We start from the raw sequence: 21,552 nt of genomic DNA, 5'->3' as shown, positions 1-21,552 counted from the left end.
CCGCCTCAGCGCCACACCGCCTCAGCGCCACACCGCCTCAGCGCCACACCGCCTCAGCGCCACACCGCCTCAGCGCCACACCGCCACGCCACACCGCCTCAGCGCCACACCGCCACGCCACACCGCCTCAGCGCCACACCGCCTCAGCGCCACACCGCCACACCGCCCCGCCGCGCCGCGACACCGCCACCCTCCCATGGCCCCGCCGCCGCCGCCTTTATAGCCCCCGCCACCGCCCGGGCCCGCCCAGCGCCCGGGGCAGCCGAGGAGACGCGGCCCCTTCTCCCGGCTCCTCGGAGCGCCGAGTCGGCTTTCTGTCGAAGCAAGACTTGCTGAAGATGTCGAACTTCCGATAAATGTAAACAGTAATCGCGTGCGCCGGGCCCCTTCAGCTTGCCAAGGAGCTCACCGTCTCTCCCCTGAAGGTCTCATCGCAAGTCTTAGTCAGTTTTGGCAATAAACTTTTTATTATCAGATGTTCAGCACTTTTTTTTTTTTTTAGCATGGAGAATTATCTGAATTGTGGATAGAAGGGGCTGTCTATTCTCTGTCCAAGTAGATAAGAGGAATTCTCATTTTATTCCAGTGCACTTCTAATGTGTTTGGGTTGAATAATGCTTTTTTTCCTCCAGTTGATATTGAGTTAGGAATTAATAAAAATTATATTACAAACATATCTTTTTTCTGCCTAAAGCAACCTGCAAAAACGGATATGAAAGATAATTTGGCAGCAGGGGTATTAAATTACAGTTTAATTAAAGGGTCACGATAGGGTGATAATCAAACCTGATACATTGTCTCCTTTTCCTGACTTGCACAATACCCAATTAAAAGAGAATTTATCTTAAAAAAATTATCAGTATTCCCCAAAATAAATTCTAGTGTTTATAATGGATACTTCAAGTGTCTAATGAAGCTAGCTTAAAAATATTTCACATTAAAACTGTGTGCACAAATGCATTCTAGGTTTTTACTCTTCAGTTGTTCTCCTGTTTTAATCTGCAGCCTCTCAAAAAATCTGTCAGTTTTACTTATGGAAAAGATAAAATTGTGATGAGTATATATTATATTTCAAATACTGAACACTAGAATGGAATGGATGTAAGTCATGACGAGTGCTTGGTTGGGTAAATTGCAACCAAGTTCATAGTGAAATTAAAGTCCAATTTCTACATCTGATCATCTTCTGACCATATAGTATGAACAGTAAGAACAGTGAAGTCAAGAATTCCAATTTGAATTTGTATAGGAATGAACCGAGCACAAGTATTCTCCCACACGTATATTTTCTTTTGAGGTCTTTTTGAAACGTGCTTTTTTCCATTGACTTGACACAAAATTTTTGTTTATTTACGTTCTGTCGTGAGTGAAAAAAAACAAGGTATCATTTTAAATATTTGAACGTGTGAGAGAATGCCCAAAGATGAACCTCAGAAGTAACACAGCAATCTTGTGGGTGTTTTAGTAGGCTCATCAGAACTGGTTGCAGGGTCACTTTGGATTGGGAGATGCATTCCTGCCATTTCTCTTACCCCTTTTGCCTTTTATTATTAAGATATACTGCTAATTAAAATACCATTTGCTTCTTGTGCAAAAGTTCACACATTTAAAAGAAAATAGTTCAGTCATCATTATTTTTGAAGAGATTCTTTTACATTAATCTTTATAAAGCAGGTCTTTTTATTTACATCCAACTATATCTGGACTAATATGTTACTACAATTCTGATATTCTACTGGAAAACCTAAAAGAATTGTTTAGGTGTTAAAAAAGTGGCTTTTATTCAATACAGTATTTCTCCATTTTCACAGAGAGTTAAGCTATGCTGTTTTCAAACTCAGATACTCATCTGCTTCCAATACAGAAGTGACATTAAAACAACGTAGTCCTCCCATCTGTCATATCTCCCATCAATCCTTTCTCCAAATTTTAAGTGCTGTTTTGTGCAGTTCCCCCTTCAGAATGCCTCCTGATGTCAAAAGTAGAAGACAAAAGGAGCTGTGAAGTTTGCCTGTTCTTAAAATAGTACAGGTGAGAACTTAGGCTCACCTGAGTCTTTGATTTGCCATATGGTCTGCCTTGTGAGATCGTTGTGAAACAGGATGGAGTAATAGCCTTTGGAGCCTGTAGAGTCACCAAAACATGGAAAAAAGTTTCCACACAAGTTCAGGCTACCGTACATACATTATTGATATTACTACCAATTTCTCCTTCAATCTGTGGTGGAAGTGTATTTTCTCAGGTATTATGAACTAAAGCAATGACCCAAGGATCTTCCAGCTGTTTCATCCGTACAGGTTAGAAAGCTGGTTAGGCAGAACCAGTGCTGTGCCATGAGAAAAGAACATACTGAGATTGTCTTTGAGACCTCTAGGCATGGAGGAAAAAGCTCATAGCTGCCTACATCTCCATAGGGAGAAGAGCTGGAGGTACATGACAGTGACATTAAACTTCTTGAAGCTATTTGAGGAACAGCTACTAAGCATGGGAAATCAGATACCTTCCCTCAGGAAGCTCAATGTGATCAACCCTGTGAAGGCATCAAAGATTCACTGATAATGCTGCATACCACGGAAAATCTTGTCTTGCACCTCCCTTTGATTTGACTACAGAGACAGTTCTCCATGACACTAGCATGGACCAATAAGAAATGTTTCACTTTATGATTCACACCAAAGGGACTAAGACCTGTTTCAGTTAGAAATGTCTTCTAGGACTGTTCTTGTTAGAGGTGTTAACACTATGGTGACTAATTCCATCCTCTAATCTCCACTGGGAATGAAAATAATGGAGCTTCTTTATACAGAATCTGTGGTCCTGCCTCAAGGTAGTGTGTTAGCTCTGACATGACACTACCAGAAATCCTGCAAACAGTGCTCATGAAATGGAAACCTCTGGGGAATTCCAGGATAAAATTAAATAAAAACTTCCCACCACAAAAAATTGCATTTATGGTTTTGCTAGAAAAGAGCTTTTTATTATTGAATTTACTGTATTATTTTAAGGTAACAGTATTTAGTCCTGTTTTTTAATCTAAGCACAAGACTTTTAGATTATTTGTGCTCACATTGCAAAGATGATCCTACTTTCCTTGTATTTCTTCAATTAACACTGAAGTTAATTTCATCTCCAGATTTTGACACACAATTGAGAATTAAAAAAAAATATGAAGAGCCTGAATCATAAAGTCATGTTTTCAGTGATATAGGGCAGCATGCTGAGAAAGAGATGCAGAAGAAATGAACTAGAAGTAAAAAATATTCCGACTTGCTGACTCCAAAATAATATAAAAAAATACAGTATGTGCTCAAAGCAATGTAATTCCATACCCCTGTAGTGGCAGAGTTAATGTCCCTATAAGACATACAAAAGATAAAGTGTGAGAGGGTTCTGAAAGCCTGTCTAGGTCTTTAAGGAACATACCCTTTGCTCTCTCCTTCATGTACCTTCTTCATAGCCAGCACTGGTCTTTGTAAAGAATTTGATCCAACAGACATTTGCAATAAACAGTCTCTTAAAACTTGTGTTACATGCATGATACTGGATTTTTAAGTGAAAAGTTATAAAACACCAAGTTTCAGTCTGTTTATAATTCTTAAGCATTCTGTAGGAAATGCATACCTGCATAACACATTTGATGTTGGCAGGCCATATAGTCATCCAGTGAGAAGCCATAAGGCAAAAGCTGACTAAATTCACTCAAAGGAGAGTGTGATGTGGGTGAGGCCTTGTTGGCTCTGTGTTCAGTTGATCATTAGCACATTGTCTATTTAATTATACCCTGATGAAAACATGTAAGTCGCAAAACTAATCAAGATAAACTCTGGTTTGGCAATACTGTATGTAGTGCAATCCCTGAAGAAATCATGTTAGCAACTGGCCTCGGTGAATCCCATTATGTGTGCATACTAGCCAGACAGAAAATCAGACCCCAAAGGAGACAAGAACACATAGAGTAAAGGAAACATACCAGTGGATTAAATAGCTAAATATGTAGCAATCATTGATAAAATTTTATTAAATAGCTGGGGCTTTTAAAATTCATTTTCATAATACATAACTATGTGCTTTACAGGAGAGAGTTATAATCTGAGTTATTGGTGAGAAGGCAGGCAAAGTTACTTTCCACAATGTACACAGTGAAAAAAAAGGAGTAGCAAGTCTCTTGGTCTCAACCCAACACATTAACCAATGAGCTAGGGAAAGAAGTCAGTGCACAAAGAATTATTGAGCCAAAAAAATTAAATTTTGCCATACACAATCTGCCAACTAAAGTAGTTATTGGCTATTCATAGCGTTCCTTAGAGCTGATGCATTTGGAACACCTTTTCCTCAGCTGGGTTCAGGAGACCCAAACACAGCTCATTATGACATAGTCAGCAGTGATACAGGTACCTAGTGAATGTTCCTTCATGATTGTTCTTGGAACTGCTTCCCCTACGTAACCTCCGAACACAAAAGAATAACATTATCTTTTCTCAAGTAGGAAAATTAACCAAATAGGGACCACACAGGTTTTTTTTAATTACAATTTTATTAATTTTGTTTAAACTCTCTAGTGCTTATTGTAGAAGACATCAAGGGCTACCTGTTAGGGAATCTTAATTTTCTTCCATAAGAGATACTGGGATGTAGCTTAGCATTCTTACCACAAAGACATCCATCATCATCAGGACTGAATGAGAGCTTTAGCAGCTACCAAGTAATCAAAACACTTTAGTACAGAAGATACTGTAAGGTATACCTCCTTTTCTTTTCTTTTCTTTTCTTTTCTTTTTTTCCCCCCTTTTTTGAAGCAACAGATTTTTACCAATAAGCGGCAACAATTATTAGAGAAAACTGCACTGGCGAGGCCTCACTTCGGGTCCAGTGTGCAGTTTTGGATGCCCCAATATAGAAAAGACATTAAGCTATTAGCATGCAAAGGAGGGCAACAAGGGTGATGAAGGGCCTTGAGGGGAACCCATATGAGGAGCAGCTGAGGTCACTTGGTCTGTTCAGCCCAGAGCCACTTAGGGGAGACCTCATTGCAGGAATGGCCTGAAGTTGTGTTGGGGAGGTTTAGGTTGGATATAAAGAAAAAGCTCTTACCCCAGAGGGTGGCTGTCACTGGAACAGGCTCCCCAGGGAAGCGGTCTGAAGTTCAAGAAGTGTTTGCACAATGCTCTCAGGCACGGGACAGGATGTCCTGTGCAGGGCCAGCAGTTAGACTCAATAATCCTTGTGGGTCCCTTCCAACTCAGGATGTACTGTGGTTCTACAATAACAATTTTTAAATAAATGTTTGCAACATTAACTCTGTGTCCCAGTTCAATATGCATTATTAATGCAGATTAATAGCACATGTGGAAAGAGTGAAAGAATGCCCTTATAAATGCTTATAAATTAGCTAGAATTGAGAGTTTGCAAGGAATATTTTTTCTTTTAACCCTATTAATAGATTCCTGCTATGCAAAAAGTCTGTTATAGGAAGTGCAGCACTAGGGTACATTCTTTCCATTCTACAGATTTTGCAATTAGCAAAGGTATATGAACTTATCCTTGCAGTATAAAAAGCCTGATTCAATGATCCTTTGCATTTAACGTTATCCTGAGTAGTGTATCTCAAATTACCAAGTGCTAGATAGTCTAAATATCAGTGCTGTAACATTTCTGACTTCCAAACAGGTTCGCCAGGGAAACACTGCGGTGTCATCTAATACAGCAGCAGCTCATGGCAACAAGGAACAACATTTGCACCTGCAGAAATGGAAAAAACTAGTAAAATTCTGCTCTAGTTCATTTGAGTTCAGACAGACTTTTCACTTCACTCTTGCCCTTTGGCAGTTTAGTGTAACAAAGTGGACATTTAGGGGTTTGGTTTGGGTATTTTTTGCCTGAAGACACCTCTGACTAGATGCGTTCCTTTCAGGGTCATAGTCATCCAATACTAGATCCTGCATTTATGTGCCTTTCGAGAAATGTAAGGCTGCTTGAGTCTTCCTGCAGAATCCAGCTAGTCCTCTACAGCTGCTAGCAACCACAATCTAATTCTGTTTTTTTGTCAGAGCTTTTGATTGCAGAAAAAGGCCAGATTGTCACAAGCACTCTGCTACAAGGAGGGACTCCAGAATTTTATCAGCAGTTTCAGTTGCTTTAAGTAATTTTATAGCCACATACAAAAGTAATTGGCATCTGCACAACCTCTTCTGGCAAAACTTGAATAGAGTCTTCAGTCATGGAAGGGACAGCCTGCATCTAATCCTGCCCACCTTGTTGGCAGCCTCTCTTGTAGCTAGATTGACTGAATGATTTAATTAAACCACATATTTCAGGTGATCCTTTATTAGCAAAAAGAGGACCAGGTCCTAGGGAAGCCAATGTAAGTTTTACAGTGCTGAAGCTGGAATATTTTCTGCCAATAACCAAGTTGCCAATGTAGCTATGCTGCAGCTGCTAGCAGGAACTCCTAATAAGAGTTTTGGCAGAGCATGTTGACCTCATTGCAGTCACTTGTCTCAGGAGTTTGCAGGCAGCCTGCAAAAGCCTAAGAGTTTTCTGTCTAGCATGCTCCTTTTCATAAGAAATCTCTGGTTTTGCTGTTTGAATAAAGGGAATGTTATTTTAAGGCTGGGATTCACTGTCATTTATATTGTACATGTTTTATCTAACCACTGTAAAATCCCAAAGACCTTTCCCCTGCACAGACATACTCAGAAAAATAACATTCTCTAGCCTGTAGTATCATGTGTTCTAATTTTAAAAACATTGGAATCATAGAAATAATTGAGAAAGCAACGTCACTAAATCATTATCATAGGCTGAAAACTCCACTACAAAACCCACAACAAGTAGCCTAAGAAGGTTAAGATCAGTTCCTTTGGTTGACTATGAGTTAAAAAAACAGTAACTGTATTTCAGAGCTCTGAAATGACAATTAACTTGAGAGAATGACAGATGTCAAAGACTCAGGATTCACATGCTAGTTCCTCTGCCTCATGAACACTGACTTTCATGTAATTTTCATGGGCATTCCTGCCCATGCTGGGGGTTTGGAACTAGATGAATTTATGGTCTCTTCCAATCCAAGACATTTTATAATTCTATGATTTTCAGTTACATAGAAAATCATCTTGGGCAAGGAAAGGAAAAATCCCACACAAGGTTGTTGAATAGAATAAATCCCTATGCTATTGTGATGAGTTAACCTTGCATGACTGCCAGAAGCCCACTCAGTTGCTCTCTCAGTCCCCATCCTCAATAGAACTGGGGGAGAAAAATGATGAGAAAGTTAATCAGTTGAGATGAAGACACGGACATTATTTAAGTACCATATTTAAGTATCTAAGTACCATTGCAGGTAGGACAGATTTCTGGGAAAAATTAATTCTTTGCCAGTTAAAAATAAGAGTAGGATGGTAACAAAGAAAGACCAAGCCAAAAATAGATTCCTCCCACCCTTCTTTTTCCCAAGCTCAGCTTCACTCCTGAATTTTCTACCTCCGCCTCCTGCCCAGATGGTGCAGGGAACTGGAAAATAGGGGTTGTGATCTGTTCATAACATTCCATCTTTGCTGCTCCTTCATGTAACCACAAAACTGATAAGACTTGGAAAGGACCTCTAGGGATCATTCAGTCCAACACCCCTGCCAAGGCCAGTCAGCTAGAGCAGGTGAGACAGGAATGCATCCATGTGGGTTTGGAATGTCTCCAGAGAGGAAGACTCCATGACATTCCTGGGCAGCCTGTGCCAGTGCTCTGCCATCCTCAACATAAAGTTCTCCCTCGTGTTGAACTAGAACTTCTTGAGTTTTAGTTGATATCCATTGCTCCTCATTCCTCCTCACATTTTTTCACTTTTCCCCCTGCTCCAGGGTGGACCAGGGCTGCAGTCCTTCAGGAACAGATTGCACCAGTGTTGGGTCCCCATCAGGCTGCAGCTTCTGCCAGAAAAACTGCTCTGGTGTGGGCTCTTTCCACAGTGCCATGGATACTGCTTGGAGTCAGCTTCAGGATGGACTTTCCACAGACTGCAGATTCCTTCAGGGCATGTCCACCTGCTGCAGCTCAGGGTCCTCCCATGACTGCAGTGTGGATCTCTGCCCTTCAGCGGTACTCCATGTGCTGCAGGGGCACAGCTGCCTCACTGTGGAGTGGACCAAAGGCTGCCAGAGAACCTCTGTTCCAGTGACTGGAGCACCTTCTGCCCCTTCTTTTGTCCTGACCTTGGTGTCTGCAGGGCTGTTGCTCTCACATAATCTCACTTTTCTCTCACAGCTGTCTTGCAGCATTTTGTACCCTTTCTCTAATATGCTTTCCAGAGGCAACACTAGTAGCTTGGCTGATATCATCAGCAGTGTCCTGCAGTGGGACTGTTGGGGCTGGCTGTGTCCTACACAAGGTCAGCGCCATCTGTTTTCTCAGAAGCGCTCCCTACAACCTCTGTACGGCCAACACTTGACATGCACACCCAATACCCCTGGCTTTAAATTCTTGCATCCCAGTAACTTCATCCTAAAACTTTTCCTATGGTTGAAACAATTCAGAAGAGTAATTATTTGAACAGAATCATCTTCATATTCAAGAAATTATAAGGCTGCTAACTCTGAAAATTGGCTGTTCCAGGGATGGTTCTGGGCCTAAGCCACAGAAACAGATCACTGCAAACAGCACATGGTGAAGATGCAGAAAGTCAGGTCCAGGATGCAAGGACCTCAATGCTACATGTCAGCTGTCACCAGAAGGTTAACCTGTTGTCTCCATAAACAGTTAAGTACTAAAGAAGACTCAGGGAATAAGTCTTCCATGCTGACAGTAAGACCACATTTCACTCTGCATTTCCAATTGGCTGTGACACAAATTCTTCCTGTGAGATGGCCCTGGATCTCAAACACAAGTAACAGACTTGAGGTCAGACAGGACTCCCCCAGTACCGGAGCATCAAGACAGAATCTTCCTTATGTGCCGTTAATCACGTTGCAACGAGAGCACTAGAGCATGGGACAGGACCAACCATAATGTGGTCCAGTAAATAAAGGATTACTGCTTCAGAACTAAGTATTTATACCCTTACAGGTCTAGTCCAAAGGCCAGTAAAAAGTAGGTTCAGTTGCTGCTATACCTTGCAGGAGGCTACTGTCTCAGTACCATCCCAAAAGGCAGTTCGGGATTTCAGTCGGCTGGCCAGATCACTTCTTCACTCCATGGCATGATTTTCTCTGGTGGTGACTCTGCACCTTTACCATTCAAGAGTACTGACTAATCCCAGTAAGAAAACCAAATCAAACTTCGAAATTGCATTCATTATTTCCAAAATGCTTTTAGTGATATAACCAGGCAGTTTACAGAAAAGCAGATGTCTGAAGAATTCAAATTTCTGCCTTTGGCAGCACAGTATCTACTTCTGGTTTTTAATAATTGTCTCAAAAGGACACAGATATCAGCATCACTTATCTTTGCAATCTTGAACCTACATTGAGTGCACAAAAATGTTTATTCTCCACAGAGGAGCATCTCAAAATAAAGCATGAAGTGCATCACAGACTTTCTGCAGTGAGGTTTTTTAGCACTCTTCAAACATTTTCTTCTTTCCACACAGAAGTGTATTCTTTAAAAATCTGAAGCAATTCACATCTCCATTTAATGCTTTTGTTTTATCCGGAGGAGTATGATTAGATAGTAACAATTAGCAGTAATTTTAGGTAGTTGTAGTTTTGTAATCTGCAAGAGTGGTATTAGCTGAACTAAAAATTCAGAATTTGGAGAACATGGTGTTACTTTAGGCCATTTACCTGTCTAATTTGATTATATTTTAAATACAACAGTTTCCATGTGTTATACTAAATTTGTAGAAGCCAAAATGCTAAGAATCTTCTCCTACGTACACTGCTAGTCTTGTAATATCAAATTAAAGGCCAGGATAACGTTTGGATTTACAGTGTTAGAAAGCACTACCCATTGTAACTAATTAGTATTTTCTGTTCAGTGAAACTTCATACATTGTATTTCTCACATATTATGAGCATCCTCCTGTTTAATCTTCCTTCCACTTCTTTTGGAATGAACTCTTATTCTCAGTTCCTAGTCAGTAGATAATGGGTCCTTTATTGTTTGGATTTTTTTCCCCCCTACCATCAGAAGTTCTGAATCAGAGTAGTTAGATTTTCTGTCTTGCTTTTTCAGAAAACTGCACTGTAACTCCCCTTTTTATTTTTTGTCTGCCAGCTTTTGAGTATACAATACACTGAGCTGGACTAATAGAAGAGAATTTCATGTCAGGAAGAATGACATCCTTTTAAGGCGTAAACCTGAATGAAATGAAAAATGCTGGAGAATATTGAGGATTCCCAGAAAGACAGTTTCAACTGGCCATAATGAAATGTCTGGCAACGTAACAAAAAGTTGCTTGTAAAAATTGCTGTTGCCATTCTTTCAACACTTTTAAGTATAACCTTTGAATCACTTTATCTTCTCTAGTGCTTCTGCTGTTAGTGCTGATTTATTTTGCTCTTATAGCTTAAAAGGTTAATATGGTTTTAAATTCATTAAATTAATGGAAGTTAGACATCTGCCTTAGTAAGCTAAAAATAGCTAGGAGTTAGTAAAGTGTTGCAAAATCAAATAAATTAATGACAGCTTTTATGGAAAGTATGACAACCAGTGTTCCAAGTGCATGGCTCCAGTGGTAAAGGTCTTTATGAAGATAATTTAGTCAGTCATCCTCCCATCCGTTTCAAAGCTGAATACACCATGTGTAGCTAGTTAGTGCAGCAGGACTAAAATGCAGCAGCCCAAATCCCAGATGAGTGCTGTCCTGACACTGAGCAATCTCCCATAAAAGAAAAGAGAAAAATAAGTCCTCTCTCCTCAGTGGCTGTTTACAGGGATTCACTTTGATCAACATGAATGTGTGCTTAAAGTAGTATAAAGATGTGTTGATTTATTGTTTATTAACAAAAATATGCCTCTCACATGTCACATCTGGGTGGAACATCTCAGGAAGTAACAAGACTATGCTAACCAAAGTAAATGTGCAGATGTCCATGTTCATTTTGAAGTCATCTTTGAACAGATCAATCTATACATCTGAGGAACAATGGAATCAAAATATTTAAAAAAGGCTTGTAAAGGTCAGACTCCACTCCTCCTGAAATTTAAGGATTAATTGCATGGGGGTGGATGGAACCAGTGTCAAAACACAGGGGTTTTTAAACTGTCAGCCTGCAAGACCATTTACACAAGCTGCATACAAGTTAAGCTAATCATAACTGATTTCAGAAAAAAAAAGTGCAGAGATCTGTAATGAACATCTGAGTAGGGAAGTGTTGACACCACTTTACTTACACTGCTGAGACCTCAGCTGCTTTGTGTTGTACACACACAGGTGTCTATTTTGCATATTCAGCTCTGCACTGTTTGAAAGAGAAATAAGGAAACTCACAAGGTAGTGGGAAGAGCAGAGCCTGAAAAAAATGCTTAGTAGCTTGATAATTTCGCCCAGCTACAAATCCTAAAATGAATTAAAATGGTAAGATACTGATACTGGCAAAGAGGTTAAGTGATGTAACATGCTAAGGCAGGAATTTACAGAAAGAATAACGAGTTAGATTGTAAAAAATGCTTCTTTTTTCTGTGTAAAACAGTAAAAATCTTTTATTATCCAGAGCTTGAGGATGAAGGAACGTACCTATAATTTCCTTGACCTATTCTTACTTCTTTTAGACCTCAATGATCTTAAATTGCAGCAGCCCAGCCTCCTCCAAAATATCCTTACTGAACTTCATCCTTTCCTGAAAACCATGGAGTCACCTGAAGTCATCAATGATTCCACTGCTTACATCAGGAATATAAAAAAAATGTCAAAATAAGTAACTCATTAAGCAAAGAGCAGTTTTTCTTTTCTGAAAATATAACCTGTTCATATGGACAAGAAGGAACCTGACAGATGTGAAAATACAGTAGAGCAGTATTAAAGCAATAGCTCTGAGTAGGACCGCTACCACCCTCTTAAATCTGAGGGACATTACTGTCAACAAAGCACTGACATTTAAGCTGCTTGTAAGTGAGCTCATAAGTAACCAGCTCTCAGGGGTGAGTTCATTACTGCAGTGATAGCAATAAACGTATCTTTGCTTTTACAAGGCTTCTCTTTTTCTCTATATGGAGGAAGCTGCCACCAAACTGAGGTTGGTTTATCAGCGGTAATACAGACCAGGTTCAGGCGTTAGTCACAACACGTTAGTGTATCTATTTTTAACTACGATTTAACAGCCAGGTCACAGAGATAAACACCTGCTTTTGCAGGTGATACTCCTGCTACAGCAATGTCTTAAGACACTCCCTAATCACAGATGTACACAATATAAATCTTTAATGGGAGAAGTGTCAGAGGCAATGGGATACAATGAACTGGAAGCTGAACTAAGCGAAGAGGCTTGGGTATGTATGCTGGCATACTCCATGTTCTTCAGTATACAACTAAATGAGCTTGGTGACAAAAACATGTTGTAGAATCACAGAATCACATAGGATGGAAGAGATCCTTCAGATCATTGAGTCCAACCGTTCACCTAACACTACAAAGTCCACCACTCTACCATGTCCTTTAAGTGCCATGCACCCTTTATTATCAGAAAAGAGGTAGTAATAAAGAAAACCTGTACAACATGGGAAGTTTGCTCTAGTAATTTAACCACATCAAGTCTTCACAACAACTTATAGGACTTTAGAAAATCTACAACATGGTGATGTTACCTTCCCTGCTCATCACCTCCAATTTGCATCAACTTTGTTTTTTATCACCAGTAAAATACACTTCACTAAATTTTAAATTGTTTTAATTCAAAGCAAATGAATGTATCACCAAAACAATGCCAAATGCTTCTGCACTGTTCCCCACTGCCGACATAGTTAGTGTGCTCTGGAAATAGAGACACTTCACAGACCTGCACAGCCCCTGGAGGGGAGTTTTCTGTGTTTAGTTAAATACAATTTAACAGTATGCTTTAACCTTAGCCAAGTTCCATCTTACCAGCACTTATTAGGAAAAAAGAATAAAGATTTGGCTTTGCAAGCAAACGTATTTCATAGGGCAAGTATTACACCAGCATACATGGCTCAACATTAAAATAATAAATCATTTCAATCAGAAAAATTAAGAAACTGCTTCTTCATAATCTGAAATGACATCACTACATTTTGCTCATGAGAACAAAGTTTACAGGCATAAGTTGCACATAAAGGGTTTATTTTAAATGTTTTAAGGATAGAGTTACATCATAATTATAAAAATTACTTACAGAATTAAGTAACAGATTTAAAGTGTTTATACTTCTAAATGCAGAGAACAGGGAACTGTCTACATTGTTCAAAATAAAATAAAAATAAAGAAACCAAGCTCTAAAGATGAATTCACTACCTAATTTAAAAATGTGAACACGAAGACCTCTGAACTATACACATACCAAGAACCATCCAAATTGCACTAATGATGTAAAATACAAAAAGCACAGCATTTTCAAGGAACCAGAAACTGTTTTTACCATAATCTTTTCCCTGACACAACTATTAAATTCTCTCTGAACATAAAGCCCCTATGTTTAAACAATCCATTTCAATAATGCTTCTACCTATTGTGACAAAAAGGGTTTTCCCCACCTCTACTCCAACATAGTTTAGGGTTTGGCACTCAAAAGAAAGAAGAAGAATGTAGTGTTCTGCTATTCAACTGGAATTTTATTTTTTCTTTAACAGAATACATGGTCCCTTCAAATGCTGTATGACACATACAACTGGAAAATTACCTTCCGTTGGCACTATGCTCGTCTCACCGGTGCATTTAATCCTACTAACAACCATTAAAACAGCACAATAAGCAAATTCACAAAAAACTGAACACAAAATAAAAACAGAACAAAACAAAAACCTAAACATTTTAACATGCAACTTTAGTTTGTTACATTGAATGTTCTAACCCTCTAAGCATGCAAAAAAGGATGGTCTGCATTTAAGTTGGTTTTTTTTTTTTTTTTTCCCTTTTAAGAAGTTTTACATGGCAGCCTGACATCACACACACGCACACACACAATATACAACAATACTACAGCAGGTAAATGTGAAAGGTGAATAACTTCTATACAAAGATCCATGGCTTGTGCCATCACAAGCCTTATGTGATTTTGGAAAGTAATGTTGAACCCCTATAACAAGGAACCAACATTTAGTTACCAGGGTAACGCAAGCACTGCATGCAGATCTGAAACATGAGCCTAAAACAAAGCCCAAAGCAGATGGGCAGGGAGTGGAATTAGTCTCAAGCCTCAAAACGGTGGTTTAAGCTATCATTAAAAAAAAAAAAAAGAAAAAGAAAAAAAAGTGAAAAGAAAATACCCACGCAACAGACAACGGGGACATCGAAAAACAACCGTGAAATTTACAGTTTGTAGATTATACTCTAATTGTCAGAATACATAGTGTATTCAATAGGCTTGCAGAAAACCCACAAATGCAAGCCTAATGCTAAAAGTGTTCCAGTAGACCTAAACCTCAGATATTTCAAAACAAACCTCTTATTCCTCAGATATATAGCCCCAAGTTCAGTGTACTAGGTTATTCATGTATCTCGTGTATAATTAATACACTCACTCATTCCTGTGCCACAAATATCGACTTGGGCTCATGGAGCCAGGCTCAGCTTTGAGATTTACATGCAGGACTCTTAAGAGTCAATAGAAAACACAACAGATCTGCAGGATGAAAACACTGTGTTGCAAATCTGCTCACTTTGTTCAAACACAAGAAACATTTACGACTCAGGTACTTACTGCATAAGGACTGCATTGAGAAGCTATTCACTGAAAGACAATAGCCTGCCTTTGGTTGCCCATGATGAAATACTGGACATAATGCAATATAGTAGCAATGGACAAAGAATTAAGGTATCATATTTATACGGAGAGTATTTATTACCATTCAACAGCATAATGAGGCACAAGCCTTAAGGCTAAAATATGAAATCAGGCAAAAAAATGGACAGAAAGGGGCTTAAACCACTGAGTCTTCAATATCAAGAATACCCACAACAGAGGTAATCTGCACCTCTGTCCTCTGATTAACAGCACCTCTCCTGCATTCTTCCACTAATGGCACATGGTTGGATATCAGGGTATTTGTTCCTTCCATCAACAGTGTTAACTGCCTTCACATGCTGTACTTCTGTGAAGCAGTTCCTGCGGAGCTCTGCCTTAATGTAACATGACAACCTTGTTGCTGTGCTGGATTGTTGTTCCAATTCTGTTATTTTTAAAAGCTGCCACACTTAACAAACCCTAATTTTCATTTACAACTACCTTGCAAGATTATAACCATGAAAGGATTTTGCAGTTGTGGGCTGCTATTTACATCCACAATCTAATGCAGATGACTGAACCACTGAGACTGCCTATAGCTTCCATTAGATAGTACACCACTGGCATGCAGAACTCTAGTGTTCATAGAATGAAATTCATGTTAACAGCATACCTCAAAGCAAGTACAATGTACACCACAAAAGGCAACAACAGGTTTAAACTGTAGATTTGTCCAGACACTCCTTATGTGGAAAAGCCAGAAAAAGAATAAACTGGGAAGATGCCTTCTTGAACCAAAATGATTAAAAGTAAACCAACACAAAGGAATGCAACAGACTGAGCAGAAGGCAACAAATGCTTCTCCTTCTCTAAAGTTTTATCTTCACTGTAAAAGGACACCCCCTCCCACTCTCCTGGCGTGAGATTGTATTTGCCATGTAAAATATTAACTACTGTTAGGCTTCTAAGTCCACACACAAACAATTCAGGTTGCTAGGTTTTGATATTAAATGAGAGACTACTGATGCCAATGCGTAGTCTAAAGTTGTCTGAAGTAGCATATGTACTGTTAAAGTTGTGGCACCAAGCACTTGGGTTTTGCTAAGAAATGTGTATAACAAAGAAAGAAAGAAGTACAACATATAGGATTGAAGGCAGCCTTGTTGCATGTATTTTACTGGTTCCTACAACTTGTAAATATGGGCCATTAACCTGCATATTCTAATTAAGGTTATACAGATTAAATGTAATTTTATAGTTTAAAGCCTCTTCACTGAAAGGTGCGTAATCCAAACACGATATCCTACTGCCCTGTGACTAGTAAAAAACGCACAAGCATTTCCACACACTGAAAGTTCTTAAAAAGCTAAATTTGAAATAAAGTGTAGAAACACAGCAGATTGATGTTACATGGGTTAGGCACTCCTTGATGCTACACAAACTGTTTAAACCTTTCACAAAAGTCACCTCTGTCCCAACCCTGAAAACAAGGACTGCCAGTATCCAAGAAATTAAATTTAATGTTACAAAAGAAGGCGTATCAAAATATCAAACTACACTTGCATGTGGCAGTTGAACAAGTGAGTGCAAGATTGAAGAAAAAGTCAAAATCTATGAAAAAATTTAGATTAATGATTACAATACTAGATCAACTTTACACAGCTTGAATTTGCAGCTGTTCTTTGCTTTTAACTCCCTCCTGCCCTAACATATTAACTTCCTTCAAGAAAAGGAGTTCTCTTACACAAAATGTGTCATGTTTGTATTACTCAGAACAAAACAGTTTTGCTGGCAGAGATTGTGGGTTCGCAGGGACATTTAAGCTTTCGTTAAACTGGAAAGCAGTCAAGTCTTTGTGTCTACAAATTTTACATTTAATAGTTCCACAAATTTGGCAAAAGTTCATGAGGACGTCTAGGATGTCTTCACCAAATCGTAGACATAAATATGGAAATCATCATCAAACTTGATGAAATAGACAGATGGTTTGGCTTCAACTTGATGAATGACCATGCCAGTCCTTTTCGAGCCATCTTCTTTGGCATATTCCACTTGTTTGCCTACCAGGCTGTCCACAACTTCACCCGGTTCCCGTTCTGCAGGAGGTGAATCATCTGTAACATAAACCCAGTGTGCTTTAGTAGACATTAACAAAATTTTGCAATATGGAAGAGAACTGCAGAGTCTTCTTTAAAACTCATACAAAACAATGAAAATTTGTAAACAGATTAATAAATTTAGTTCGGACAAGCACCTAACAATTGCCATGCTTCTAGAAAGTAGTTGCAGAAAAAAATTTCAAGCAATACTGTCTTCAGTTTTATTAAGACAAAAATAGCAGTTTGATTGGTAAGAGAAGTAAATCTGTGACAGGAAGATTTATACGCAAGTTGTAGAAAATGTCTGTAGACAACTAATTTAAGCCATGAGCAGAAAAAGGCATTGGACCTCCTTAGCAGAAAGCTAGCCTAACTTAACTTCTCTCTTTCCACATACATTATTCAAAGGTTTAATGCGTGTATGTGACTGCAACAAAAGCATCTTTTCTGAAATGGTAGTAGGTGTAAACTTGTTATTAAAACGGGCTTTTGACTCCGTATTTGAATAATGCTATTGGTAAAGTCTGATTGTATTATTTTCCTCTCTGGCAAAACCTACCCAGACAATCCCTATGCTAAAGCCGAATAATGAACAGTGTGATTGTAACATGCCAAGTGATTGGCTACAAGCCAATCACAGAACAAGCAGAATAAAGGATAAAAAGTACTTTACGGAAGCTAACCACATCATCTTTCTCAGCTCCTCTTCTTTGGTTCCTGATTCAGATAAACTTGTACTTTGTATTCCACTGAAAAACTTTCTAAAGCAATTGTAAGATCTGATGTGGCTTTTATTCTGGAAATCATAAGCTTTTATATTAATGACCTTGTTCCAAGTTTGCATTAAGAATCCCTTACAGATTCTATCCATTTTATTTTCAGTTTTGAGAGCTGTGAAAGAACCCTCAAAGGAGAAAAAAAAACACAACAGAGAATGAATTGATTGGCTTGCTTAAAAATTTTTCCACAAACAGAAGAAGTTTCTTTTTTAATTTGTGTTTCAGTTCCTCTATAAATGCATTGTCACACATAGTTATTATCCTCTTAGTATCAGTTTTACATGAAGAGGTTTTCTTGGCAAAGATGCAAGTTTAATTCCTGCATTTTCACTTAGAAGTGTAGGCAAAGTTTTAGTATCAGATCCAGCAATACATTTTCCCCTTAGAGCGCAAAAAGGTTAAAACAAATTATCTATTATTTGGTCTCCTTGCATGTTCAGAACCTATATTTGAGAAGAGACAGTACCCCAGAAATTTTATTTATAATATTATGGCAAGTTCCACCAAATTTACAGAAGTACTCGCACATATTCTAAAATCTGATTTGAAAAATACTACTCAAAATAGTAACATCCAATTGTTGACTCAAGGACATAATTCAAAATAACTGGAAAGCATTCACATTCAGGGAAGGAAGCAAATACTTAGAAGTGTTTAGAAATCAGTAAGCAGTCAATAATCTTGTGGTGAGCACAGAGGGTAAAGTGCACTAAAAGCAATTAGTTTTTAAATGGAAAGAAAGCATGTTAGACTTTCCTACCCTCAAGGTGGAAGAAAGAAAAGCAGACTTAAAATATATTCCTAGTCCTTTTTAGTGGTTAAGACAAAGAACAAGTTATTGTAACATTCAAATCTGAAAGAGCTTGCTTTGTTTCTTTAAGAAGAGAAAGGTCACTTTTTTGCCATTAACATCTTTGGTTCACCCTTTAAAAGTACCAGAGATGTTGCTTTTTGCTACGTGGAGAGAAGAGGGTAATCTAAACATAGATCATTAACACAGAGGTTATGCAAATAAGTGCCACTTTTTTATTCTGCCAGTAGATCGTTACCAGTGGTGTCTCTGAAAGAAGACTATCTCGAACTCAACAGATCATTAATTGGGTAACTGTAGTCATTGACTACATAATGCTTTGCATGTGTCTTAGTTGCAATTAATTTTCTTTAAATCCCAGATGGCTTCTGTCAGAAAGGCTGTTTTGTTACACAGGAGAAGTAAACCCAAAGTATTCTTTATAAGCTTCCCCCCTTTTTTTGTATTGACTATCTAAATCTCTAGAACAATATTGATTCTGTGAAAATCCTTCTAAATTAACTGAAGTCCTGAAGAAGAAGAGACTTCCCATTCAAAATATCCCTAATATGCTGAAATCTTTTTCTTGCTAGTGTTACAAAATGTGAGAGAAAATAAATTTTCAAAAAATGAGTACTTCTTTCCCACAAGGAACTACTGAAGAAGTTTTTCACACTGAAGACACACAGCTCAGTGAAATTGTTCTTACTGTATTACTTGGACCCAAAATATTATTCATTCCCACAAGAACTGCTTCAGAGACACAAATCAAGAGCCAACTCTGTAAGACGTGATACATCCATAAGAACACAACACTGGAAGACTTCTGGTTTGTCAGTTTCCACTAAAAAACCCAAACATAAAGTCTTCCACAGTAGTACACCCATATTTTCGCAGAATTAAGAATAATTATGAAGTATTTCCCTGCATATGTCATTGCTAAGAAAAGTTAAATATTTCAGCAGTTAACACAGATGTTCTTATGTTCTGTCTTGTACTACTACATTTGTTAGCTGTGATACCTCAAAAAAAAAATTAAAGGGAATAATGAACATGATGCTTGTTTGTCAGCTCTCCTGTCCATAAATAAACCACAGCTAAATCTTTAATAAAAAAAGCTGCCAGGAGAAAACAGTAACTGGCCTACTTACTTGAATCAGGCATAATGCGAAGGTCACCTTCTTTATAATCATCTAAGAGCTGGTACATGTACAAGACAGGATCTTTCTCGTAGGTAATATAAAACCATGTGTTCATAATAGGAGCTCGAGCCAAAACCATCCCCCTCCACTCATCTTTTGAGCCATCCTCTGTCTCAAACATATGTTCCACAGCTTTACCAATCATTGTGTCTGCCAGGTGGGCATCACTAATTCGAGACGAAGCTGAAATGACAGCATTTCATAAATTCATTCATAAGCACAGTTATGTATCTTTGTAAAAAATAATCTTTATGCTGATCAATGCACAAATCTGATTGTCAGTTAGTAAATTCATACACAGATCAAACTGTTCATTCCAGAGAGTTTACTACTGCTGCAGAACTACAGAACTTCAGAACGTTGTTAAAATAATGAATTACTGTACTCCCTGTGAAAAAACAATCATAACGCAAGCTAATAAGAGATCAGTCAAGGCTACAGCAGCAGAGACTCTGAACTTTAACTAGGCACTGGACAGGGAGAGACAGACAGGAGAAACAAAAGGCCTAGCTCAGAACTGTTCTATGATTTTGTTAATTGAACTTTGGGGTTTGGTTCCTCCTAATGCCACCCTACAGACTGCTACCAATTCCTTTGCAGTTAGAAGAAGCAACAGCTTTTTCTGTTTACAAACTAGTGTTTACTTGAGTAGATATCAAACTTGGTGGATTGAAAAACCTGCAGTTTAATAATCCAGTGCTAATTCTGAAAAAGAAAAAGCATTATTACTAATCAGGTTAATTCACTTAGAAAATGTCTTCCTGCCATTATTATAAGTACATGGGGGTAGTACAAGAAAAAATGTGACCTTATTACTGTTAGACCCACAAAATAGACAATATAGTCTAGATGGCTTAGAGTTGAAATTTTAACAGAAATATCAATGTAATCTAAAAACTAAAGAATGTTCTGCCTACTGTTTAAAGACAGAAGACAGCAACTGCACTAACTCACATCATGAAAACTTTGTGGAATAGAAAAAAATGATTAAAGCATTTAGATTACCTGCCATGAAACAAAAATTAAATTGAACAGTAACATTTACATGGTCACGTTATCTTGGGGGAAGTCTGCAGGGATTAGTGGAAAACATTTAGTGATAAATATCAGCCAATATGTGTATTTATTTAGGAGAAAAACTCTAAACACTTACCAACTCTGTCTGGAAGAACTTCAAGAGCTGAAACTCTTTCATCTTTGTGAAGTTCTAGTCCATATACACAATCAAATCCATCATACTTTATGAGATACAGCGAGGGATTTACAGGAACTTGATCAAGAACTGTGCCCTTCCATTGTGTTACAGGTCCACTCCCTTCTTTCCATCCGTGCTGTATCCTGCAGCCTACAATATTTCTTCGTGGCTGAGAAATAGGTTTGCTTGGTCCCACATTGTTTCTATGTTTTCTGTACACAGATACAAACATTAATATTAAACAAGTACATACATATTCAAAATTCTACTTCAGAAAATAGTTGTATGCTTTTACATGACAGTATCTTTTATAGCTTAGCACACCTTATTCAAATTAGGGCATAAAACTTATCACACTTCATTGTGAAAAAGAAGAACACAATTAAGAGTAGTGTTACATTTTTGATGTGCTGTATAAGGTCAGATTCCTAGCAGTAAATTCTAAAACTAATTTGCTTAAGCCAAAATAACTACTCTACCCCTTCCTACACCGAATGTCAAAAGTAAAACTCACCTGATCAAATCTCAGAGCACAAGGTTACCTGGCAGTATTACAACTTTACTACCTTGTTGCTCTCTGCAGAACAGTAAACAACTCCTTCCCAGAAGGAAGAAGTTCAGTGGAAGCATTATGTGGCTGACTGAAATTCTTTCAAAATGTT

The 21,552-nt window shown here is 38.2% G+C and overlaps 1 protein-coding gene across 5 annotated transcripts in view; it reads right to left on the bottom strand.

The window, feature by feature from the left end:
* Positions 1-12,798: 12,798 nt before the first annotated feature.
* Positions 12,799-21,552, bottom strand: part of SPIN1 (spindlin 1) — an 80,508-nt gene continuing 71,754 nt past the window's right edge. For all 5 annotated transcript variants that reach the window (XM_069000942.1, XM_069000938.1, XM_069000940.1 and 2 more), the window contains 3 exons: positions 20,849-21,102; positions 19,645-19,878; positions 12,799-16,939 (listed from right to left, as the gene is read on the bottom strand). In XM_069000942.1, the coding sequence (XP_068857043.1) occupies positions 16,740-16,939; positions 19,645-19,878; positions 20,849-21,102 (688 nt within the window). In that variant the 3' untranslated portion in view covers positions 12,799-16,739. The remainder of the gene's footprint in view (positions 16,940-19,644; positions 19,879-20,848; positions 21,103-21,552) is intronic.

This window comes from Aphelocoma coerulescens, assembly GCF_041296385.1.
Source record: "Aphelocoma coerulescens isolate FSJ_1873_10779 chromosome Z unlocalized genomic scaffold, UR_Acoe_1.0 ChrZ, whole genome shotgun sequence".
Taxonomy (NCBI): domain Eukaryota; kingdom Metazoa; phylum Chordata; class Aves; order Passeriformes; family Corvidae; genus Aphelocoma; species Aphelocoma coerulescens.
This window is presented reverse-complemented; position numbering and strand designations above follow the sequence as displayed.